The sequence below is a fragment of the Salvia hispanica genome, chromosome 6 (assembly GCF_023119035.1).
Source record: "Salvia hispanica cultivar TCC Black 2014 chromosome 6, UniMelb_Shisp_WGS_1.0, whole genome shotgun sequence".
Classification (NCBI taxonomy): domain Eukaryota; kingdom Viridiplantae; phylum Streptophyta; class Magnoliopsida; order Lamiales; family Lamiaceae; genus Salvia; species Salvia hispanica.
The window spans coordinates 16,705,149-16,715,335 of NC_062970.1; the positions used below are offsets into that span (position 1 = coordinate 16,705,149).

The 10,187-nt window shown below is 35.3% G+C and overlaps 1 protein-coding gene and 1 non-coding gene across 2 annotated transcripts; both read right to left on the bottom strand.

Annotated features, from left to right (window-relative positions):
• Window positions 1–3,209: 3,209 nt before the first annotated feature.
• LOC125196017 (protein IRX15-LIKE-like) lies at window positions 3,210–4,391 on the bottom strand. The gene has a single exon (XM_048094365.1). It carries the CDS (start codon window positions 4,262–4,264, stop codon window positions 3,347–3,349), a length of 918 nt encoding a protein of 305 aa, XP_047950322.1. The 5' UTR covers window positions 4,265–4,391; the 3' UTR covers window positions 3,210–3,346.
• Window positions 4,392–8,727: 4,336 nt separating this feature from the next.
• LOC125197580 lies at window positions 8,728–8,834 on the bottom strand. Its single transcript, XR_007172117.1, has one exon. It is a non-coding gene; the product is annotated as a small nucleolar RNA R71 (small nucleolar RNA).
• Window positions 8,835–10,187: the final 1,353 nt, after the last annotated feature.

Here is a 10,187-nt window from a genome sequence, read left to right on the forward strand (position 1 = left end):
AAACACAATAATGAAACAGTACAATAAATATAAGTAGATTAATCGAAAAAAATAAAAAATATTAGGAACGAGCAATAACTACATCCAACAAGTATCCATAAGCTACAAATTTATGATTAGATTTTAAATTTTTTCGATTGTTTGAAGTTACTCAAACAAATTAGATGTCCTCAGCAATCAGCATATATCAACATATAAAAGAAAATTCATGTCTTGACTTATTGATCGTATTATTTACTATTCCATATACAACCACTCAAAAAAAGAGATTCTATTAGCTAAGAGCAAATAGTTAATTATAAGGGTATCACGAGTACTGCACAAGACATGGACATAAATTTATATGTATAATGCTTGTTGTGTATTAGTATAGTTAGAAAATAGCCGTAGTGGAATATTTCCATGAACTTCAAAATCTAGTTCAGTTTGTATATGGAGTACTATATACTCCCTCCGTTCCACAAAAAATGTTACACTTGTGGGACGGCACGGGATTTTAGGAGATTTTGTTTTGTGTGTTAAATGTAGAAAGAAAATATAATTTTTATATTCATGTGAGAGAGAATTTTTTCCAAAAAGAGAAATATGACATCTTTTGTGGGACAAATTAAAAAGGAAAGTGTGACATCTTTTGTGGGACGGAGGAGTACTGATTTCCAATACTATACATATTCAAGTAGATTGGATTACATTTTGTACGGTTGAACATGTCCCATATTGGATATATACCGTTAGAATCTCTGAATTATCAGACTATATTTTAAATTTAAATTACTAGAGAAATTATGAAAATAAGTTATTTTACTAAAAACTCATTAAAAAATTAGGACATTTAACATTATTCTATACCCGACATCAACCAATTAGTAGTACTACTACAAAAGATGATAAGAGACAGATAACATAGAATATGATTCTATGAAGTGTGCGCCACAAATCTATCCCACCGACACTCTATTTCTTTGCTCATTTTCTCCGCGAAATTGAAATACTCCTTCCGTCCCGCTTAAGATGACACGTTTTCCTTTTTAGTTTGTCCCAACTTAAATGATACATTACCTTTTTTGATAACTTTCTCTCTCCAATTAATACACTCAATCACTTTTTCTCACTACTATTAAAATATTTATCTTTCTTTGTCTCTCTACTTTAATACTAACACCCACCAACTCTCTCTCAAATTAAACACTTTAAACAATAACTCCTAAAATCTCGTACCGGCTAAGTAATGTATCATCTTAGTCGGGACGAAGGAAGTACAATCCTTCAGTTTCAACACGAGCATAAAAGAGTTTAGCTAAATTTGGATTCTGCCAAAACCAAAAAAAAAAACTTCTTCACTTTTTTTTTTTTGCCAAGAAAACTAGAGAATGTAAAGGAAATATTGGTAGTGGTATTTTATAAAGTACATCCTGAACAAAGATAAAATAAATATTCAAAATTGAATGGTTCATTACAGTTCTAATTAAACTAACTAATTGATCCATGGAACGTGAAAAAGGATCACAAATAATATTAGGTGTGATTTTAGGCACACTAACACGTGTAATAATTAATGATCCTACCTTCGTTATATAAAGATTTTTCAGATAATGGCCACTATTAAACAAACAAATTAATTTTGGACCATTCGCAGGCTTCTATTCTTAATTTGCGCAGAAATTAGCTGCGAATTCTATAAACGACATTAGGTTGGTTATAAAACTTGTATACAGTCGTAACTCGTATCATTCTCTCAATTATGTCCTAAATTAAAACAAATGCCACATCATATCCAATTTCCTATGCTCGTAAATTATCCTTGAACCAAAATAAAAGGAAGAAGAAAAAAATCAAAATTGGAGTGATGAACTTCGCAATAACTGTAACCCTTGCTGTGTTATTTAGGAATGGAAAAAAATGGAGTACAGAAATACCACTATGCTAAACTTATTGTAAAGAAAAAAAAAATACAAAAATATCAAATTTTCGGTATTCAAATAGTCCATTATTCTAACATTTCATCAATTTACAACAAATATTCTATTCCCTCCGTCCCAGTTTTATAGTCACATTTAGAATAAAAATACGTCACATATTTATAGTCACATTTAGAATTATCCATATTTGGACATAAAATTTTACCTCATTATTCACTAAAATTACACCCAAATATCATTATCAACACAAAAATAAACCAAAATAAAAATAAAAAATCAAAAAGTAAAAAAGGGACTCACCTTCAACAAACCCACTTCATTTATTACATACTCTATCATCTCACTTCATTTATTACTCACTCCTCAATCTTACTTCATTTATAACACACTGCACCATCTCACTTCATTAGTTACACACTCCACCAATTCCTTAAAACTCGTGTCATAACTAAATGTGACTATAAATCTAGGACGGAGGAAGTATTATTTAATTCTTTCTACTAAAATTAGTCTCATAGGAATTCCTTAAAAATGTCACTTATTTCGATTTTCGTCCATCCCGTAAAATTTGTTAGCTTTCATTTTTATCAGTTTTGGTGACAAATTATTAGAAAACGAGGGAGTACTAATTATGTAATTATCACTTTAACAAATACTAATTACTTACCCACTTTTCTTCTCCTTTTATTATATTTTACCAATTACCAATACTATCAATTATCAATTTCAATTAGAACTCGTGTCATCCGTTAATTATAATACTTATTATGTTCCATTAAATATAAAATATTTTTTTAAAAAATATCATTAAAAATAAAGTGTTTCTTAAATTGAAAACAAACACTCCTCTTTATTTTTTTAATAGAACAAATGAAATATTAGTTTTAGTATTAATTTCGCATTAAATATAAAACATTTTTTTTAAAAATATTTCATTAAAAATAAAGTGTTTCTTAAATTGAAAACAAACACTCCTCTTTATTTTTTAATAGAACAAATGAAATATTAGTTTTAGTATTAATTTCGTATTAAAACTCATGTTATATTATACTCCCTCCATCCCACTTAAAATGCAACATTTGAGAATCGGCACGGGATTTTATGCAGTGTTGTTTTGTGAGTTAATGAGGAGAGAGTAAAATAAAAGAGATGAAAAAGTAGAGATAGAGTTGTTTCCATTTAAGGAAACGTTTCATTTTTAATGGGACAACCAAAAAAGGAAAATGTTGCATTTTTAATGGAACAGAGGGAGTATTATGTATTAATTGGGCAAGTGGACGAATGAAAGAGTAAGTATTAATGTGGTACTTTAATATTTCATTTCCAAATTCAATTAAGCATTTGAAAACCCTAGTACTATATAAATACTCCTATATTAAACTCAAAAGTTACATTCCAATGTAAAGTAAAATAAAATAAAAAAAAGATCAAATCGAATTGCGAGGAAAAGTGGAAGAAGCAGAAACGGAGCAAAATCCAAAGCCATTACTATTATCATCCATTTTTCCGATGACGAAATGCCCCAAAATACCTTTGGTTTCCACCAAATTCTCCACACACAGGAATTCCTCGCTGCAAACCCTCTCTGCTTCCCCATCAAATTCGTGGACGAACACGTGCGTCTCCGCCGCCCCGCCCCTCTTGCTCCGCGCCAGCACCCCCGCCGTGAAAATCACCGACATCCTCCCCGGCGCCGCCCCGAAGCACCCCCTCGGCCCGTCCACCACTATCACGTCCCAAGCGACGTCGTATAGGTCGTTAGGCATGTCGTTCACCGCCAATTTGCAGTCCGAGAATAGCAGATTCTGCACCGGCCTGCACTCCCCCCTAATTTCCCCTTTGCAGTACTCCATCAGATCGTACAATTCGCTCAATTTCGTCGTGAATTGGACGTCGTACGCCTCGATCGACGGATGCCTCTCCTCCAATTTCGAGATCATGTAAGCGCTGTCGCCTACGAAGACGGTGCGCCCGTTGCGGTTGAGAGAGCTCCACAGTAGGGTTTCGTGTGTGATCCCGAAGACGAGGAGGTTGCACGGGGGGGCGCAGCGGCGGAGGACGGCGGCGACGGCGCTCAGTTCCTCGGCGGTCATGCGGGAGGCGGATGAGGCGTTCAGGGCGGCGTAGTGGACGAGGGCGTCGAAGACGGGCTTCGGGAGCTGGGAATTGGAATTCGCGACGGCGGGTGGCCTGGCGGCGTCCCTGGCGGTGAAGAGGGTGAAGGCGAAAGTGAAGACGAAGAAGAGGACGAAGATCAATAGCCACGCGCGGAGGGAAGGGCTAGGCGGCGGCGCTCCACCGGCGGGCTTGTGGTGGAGAACGATGAACTTGGCGCCCGCCTTCATGTTTACGAACGCAAGGTGTTTGATGAAATGCGGCTGAGGTTTGGGTTTCCTCCTCCTACTTGTTCTTCCTCTTCCTTTTCCTTTTTTAAATTTGAGATGTAAGAATTGATGAATGAATGGCACTGCTTTTAATTTTATAATCAGGGTTTTCTTTACAAACTTTTCTTTTTAACTTTTTCATTTTTAAAATTAATTTGATATTTGGATTTTATGAAGATTTTGGAGAAAAAGATAACAAATATACCCACCCACCGATTGGCGTAGTTTTGAACTTCCGCCAAAAAATAAAAATAAAGAAATTAAGGTATAACTAATCATGATTTGCCAGGCAATTATAAAAAAGATTATTCAAAATATAACTATTTTCTAATATGAATTTGCAGCACCACCTAATATCGAATTCGTATATTACAATATGGTATAATAGTGGGTGATTATGGTAAAAACAAAATTGGCCACGATTATACGTGTAACATATAAGGAAAGCCATCTAGACAAAATCAATGGTATGATATTTTCCATATCACTCTTGTAATTCTGTCACTTCGAAATCAATTGCGCTTTCGTGTTAATATTTTTCATATAATGTTACTTGATGTAGTGGTTGACCACTATTATACTTGTAACATACAAGGAAATTCATTATTCGTCCATTCAAAATCAATGGTGTGATATTTCCATATATCTCCAGCAATTCTGTCCCTCCGAAATCAATTATACTGTCCTTGTGGTCAATATTTTTCATATAACGGTACTTGATGTGTGTTGTTTTTCTTTTTAAAGCTCGGCTATTATTTATGAATCAATTTTTAAAGTAATTTATAAAATTGTCCGATTTTTTTCATTAAAAATGAACTTCAGTATAATTTATTAATCGATTATTAAAGTAGTATGTAAAATTGTCCGATTGTTATTCATTAAAAAAATAATCTTCAGTGTAATTTGCAAAATGTGCAAGGAACGTGAAAGATCCAAGATTAACGGTTATATAACGCGGAATTCTCTGTTTCACCGCATTTTAAATTTAAGAGGTAGAAAAAGTTGGACGATACGAGTTTTAATGCAAAATTGATAAAGTATGAGAAAGAAGAAAATAAAATGAGTTAAGTAGTGCGTAGAATGCATGGTGTGAAAACACTTAGGGGCAGAGCCAGGATTTTAATCCATGGCCCAGTTACTGTTAAAATTTGTTGAGTGTTTTCAGTATCAACTACGTGAAAATAACTCGAACATGAGTAATAGAAAGCTGCGTGCGTAAGAGATGGATAGTGATATAAATAATTAAAGGATGAGTAATAGAAATTAGAGATATCGTCAAAATCATTAGAGAACTTTTAATAATAACGCGCATAGTATTGAAATTGATTTTACAGATATTATATTCACTTCGTCCCACTGAAGATGACTCACTTTCCTTTTTGGTTTGTCGCAATCAAGATGACTCATTATTAAAATTGGAAATACATTTTATTTCTACTTTATTCTCTCTCTTATTTTACTCTCTTCACCAACACACCAAATAAAACTGCATAAAATCTTGTGCCGCCCAAGGAAGGGGTTATCTTCCTTAGGACGGAGGGAATATAATTATCTATTTATCCAAACCAACTGCGCAATCACATCATATGTTAATCATTAATACATACTCCCTCCGTCCGCCATTAGGAGTCCCGGTCACTTTTGCGCACTCGTTTTGATAAAAAATCATAATAAATAGTTAAAGTGGAGAAATGGTAAAGTAAAAGAGAGAATAATGTAAAGAAGACTCTTAACAACATTATTCTCTCTCTTACTTTACCATTTCTCCACTTTAATTTTTTATTAATATTTTTATAAAACGAATGCGCAAAAGTGACCGGGACTCCTAATAGCGGACGGAGGGAGTACAATATATATAAGCAAAATTCAATTGGGTAGGGGCCCAAGGGCCCACCCTGTCTCCACCATAGCTCAACCAATGACTACACTACTTATAGGTCACCGTAAGTGTTGTGGCGGTCGGCGGTCGCCACCTGAAACTCCAGATTTCCAGATTTCGCATTTTGACCCCCTTTTAGGCTCAAATATGCACATTTCTCACAAAACATGTCAAAATACAAAAATAGATAAAATATGCAAAAATGGACATGTAATGCAACTTTGATCAAATAATAATGGTTTTAGAACAGTGCAAAATCCGAGCGTATCAATTAGACATTATATCATTTATATGATTTGATCAAACTGCGTTGATTTGATACGATTCTAACAATCCCCACATGAGTGGAAATAGGACCAAGATGCCCAACAAGACGATTAAAATTTATTTATTAAATTGAATTCAAGTTCAGTGTTCACCTTTCAAAATATCAAACGTTTAAATTTCCAATGTTGTCACCATTTTTTTTTGTCCAATTGAGAAACATATTGATATTCCAAACCCATACTCTATCGTGATTGAACTGTTTTTAGATTTAGTACAAAGTTAATACAGGTTGCTAAGAGCATTCATAGTAAGGAGAGCTCATTTCACAATCCACCTCCAATTTCCTCCTGTCATGTCATAAACCTATCAACCCATCTTTAGCCTGTCTTAGCTTATCCTTATCCTATCACACCATCTTTGAATAGTTCATTTTAATTGTTGGTATTTATCAAATATTAAAACAACAAAAATGAAATAAAAATGGAAAAAAAAAACTGGATTGTGGCTTCACATTACTTTACTACTATTACGAAAATCTTTGTTGTATTATGCTTTTAAAAAAAATACAACGATAAACAAACTATAAAATAGGCCACTCAATGAGAACATGATTCATATGGTTTTTGTTGCAAATTCCACCATGTGTTTAGGCTAAACTCTCTATGCCGCTCCAAGTTATAATCTAGGCTTTGTATGGATGTTTCTACACCATTGAATTCATGTGTTTTGTTACCAACAATGTGCTCAATGTTTATACACTATGTTTTTGGCTAATAATGTAGTGTTGTTCTTTCCTTTGCTATTATCTCTTTAACATAGTTTAGGAATGTTTGATTGTTGGTATGCTATTGAATTAGAATTGTTCATAGGATAATTTGATAGTGGATTAAGTAGGTGATTAGAGTAGATGTTTATTTCTCCCGCGCTTCCGCAGGAATGTATACACATTGAAAATTGGTTCATAGGTTATGTGTTCAGCTAATTGTGAACTACTCATCGTGTACATGTTTAGTGAATGTGATTAGGTTGATGTTTTAATCCCTTCATATGTTTCATTGTTAAAGGTGTAGAACAATACAAGTCTAGTGAGCAACTTGGAGTGGCATGTTTTCCCGTTTGAAAAGTCTTTCTTCAGTTAATTTGTAGCTTTACTTTGTCAACAACTTTCAAAATAAAAAATCAAACCTTTACATGTTTTTGTATGCTTTTAAGTATAAACAATCTTTCACCTCCCTTTGGATCGACCCTTGAAATACTACTGCGACACTGTAATCTTGCAGTATTGTATTATTAGAGTTAATTAGTTAAACTTGATTTATTGTGAAAACCAATTTATTGTGAAAACTAGATTAGATACTCTAAAATACACATCAAGTTTTGGCGTCATTGCCAAGGAGGCAATAGGTTGTTTAATACTTAGTAGTTTTATTTTGTTTGATCTTTCTTTTATTTTGTTTAGGTACATACTTCATGTTGTTGGGGGTGATAGCCATATACCACGCCCGGACTTGAAGACGAAGGAGTGTATATCTTAGGTGATATTTTTCTAACTTTTAGTTTAGTAGTTTACTATTATAGTTTACACTCAAGCACACATGTTTTATAGGACTTCCCAGGAGTTGTCGAGAGGTCTCGCTTTTGGTAGTAGTGAAATATATTTTGTGTTTGTGCATGGTTTCTTTTCTGTTGTGTAGGTGTCATAAAAAAAGAATAGTGAATGCACACTAGATCAAGGGGTAGACCGCCGTTTAATTAGCTTGCATATCATAGAAGAGTACCGAGAGGTCTAGAAGTAGAGAATTATCCGGGTTATCAAAGTCCAGTTAGAGAGAATCTTGTATTTAGCTCAAGTTCAGAGAGTAATAGTTGGACAAAATCAAAAGCAGAATCAATGGCTAGGAATGAGTACAATGGTGCCCCACCACCTGTGGAAAGGTTTGGAGATATCCTTAGATCGGGAGTTGAATACTCGGGGGAGTTTGCCTACACGCAAATGACAATGTCAACATTCCACCTCAGTTTGGTGAATGGAGGAAATCTTTTCCATGGTCGTGATGATGAAGATCCAATGAGCCATTTGAATGCCTTCTATGAGTTGACAAATTCTCACATACCGCCAAATGTGGAGCATCATCGAATCAAGAGAGCTTTATTCCCTTTCTCATTGAGAGAGAAAGCAAGGGAATGATATGACTCACTACCGAACTACAACATTGCAATTTTTGAAGAGTTGAAGTTGAAGTTTCTCTTGGAGTACAATTCTCCAATGAAGATAGAAAAGTTGAGAGAAGAGATCACTTCATTCCGGCAAAAATATATTGAGTCATTTGCTGAAGCTTGGAAGAGATTTACAGATTTGCTAAGGGAATGCCCAAGTCATGAACTAACTCCGTGGCATGATCTATTGAAGTTCTATAAGGGGCTTAATCATGAAGGCACAAGGTTGGTTACTGCAGGTTCAAGTGGGAACTTGGATGATTTGACCCATGATGAAGTGAGAGCATTATTTCAGAGATTGGCGAACAATCAAAGGAATTGGCATAATCCAAGAAAGTTGGCTGCGGGAGATACATTTGGTGCTAAGGAAGCTGAAAGAGTGACAACAATAGAGGCTCAAATGGCTGATTTTTGTACTCAAATTTTGTCAATGACAAAAGCTGTCAAGTCCTTGCAATTGACTCCTCAATCCCAAGCTGCAACCGCGATTAAGTGTGGGGTATGTCAAGGTGGTCATTATACAGATCAATGCCCAAGTGTGCAAGGATTACCATTGGAGGATGTGAACTACATTGGAAACAATCGTCAAGGTTTCAACCAATGACCTAAATATACCAATCAACAAAACTGCAGGCCTCAACAAGGAAATTGGAATCAAGCTGGTCCTAGTAATGCTTCTGGCAACTAATGGAGAAACAACACTCAACCTCCGGGTTTTGAGAAGAAGTCATCTTGTGATGATCAAGTTGCGCAGATCTACTCCTTCATGACCAAGAATAAAAGGGAGAACAATTCAAGGAAAAAGTGAATGAGAAGTTTGGCCATATTGATGCCACAATGAAGAAGGCCAACTTGCATCAGCTGCGTAAACAAGGACTCAAGGATTTATACCAAGCACCACAGTCACAAACCCAAATGTTAATGAGCAATGTAAAGTTGTTACTCTTAGAAGTGGAAAGGATTTAGATTTTATGCCATTAATGGACGACCAAGGGTGTTCCGGCATCTCACACACATGGGCGGATGAGGTGTTAGGCCTGCACTTCTTGCACGCAGGGGTGGACGAGGTGTGCAAGAGAAGTCCCGAGTTAGTGCAGAAGGCACAACATGGTCAAGAATGGGCTGCATCCGGCGGCAAGGTAACGGGTATGGAATCTGAATCTAATGGAAGATTGTCAGTTGAAGAAAAATGCAAGAAGATAGAAGAAGCAGATATGAGTTCAGAGAAGAAGGTTACTTTAAGCCCAGCACAAGATCCTAAGAGCATGTTCAATTTTCCCGATCACATTCCACCTCTACCATATCCACCAAAGAGGAGAAAAAGAGTCCCAGAGAGAAGAGCTTCGAATATATGATGAATGTAATTAGAAAGATAAATGTGGATGTCTCTTTGGTTGATCTCTTCACCAATTTCTCTACATTCTCCAAGTTCTTCAAAGACATGATGGCAAATAAGGAGAAGCTTCAAGATGAGGGAATTGTGCCATTAAACATGAATTGTTCACAATTAATCTCGGGAAT

Excerpts from the sequence above, each read along its gene's own strand:
- LOC125196017 (XM_048094365.1), bottom strand. The coding sequence starts at position 4,264 with ATGAAGGCGGGCGCCAAGTTCATCGTTCTCCACCACAAGCCCGCCGGT.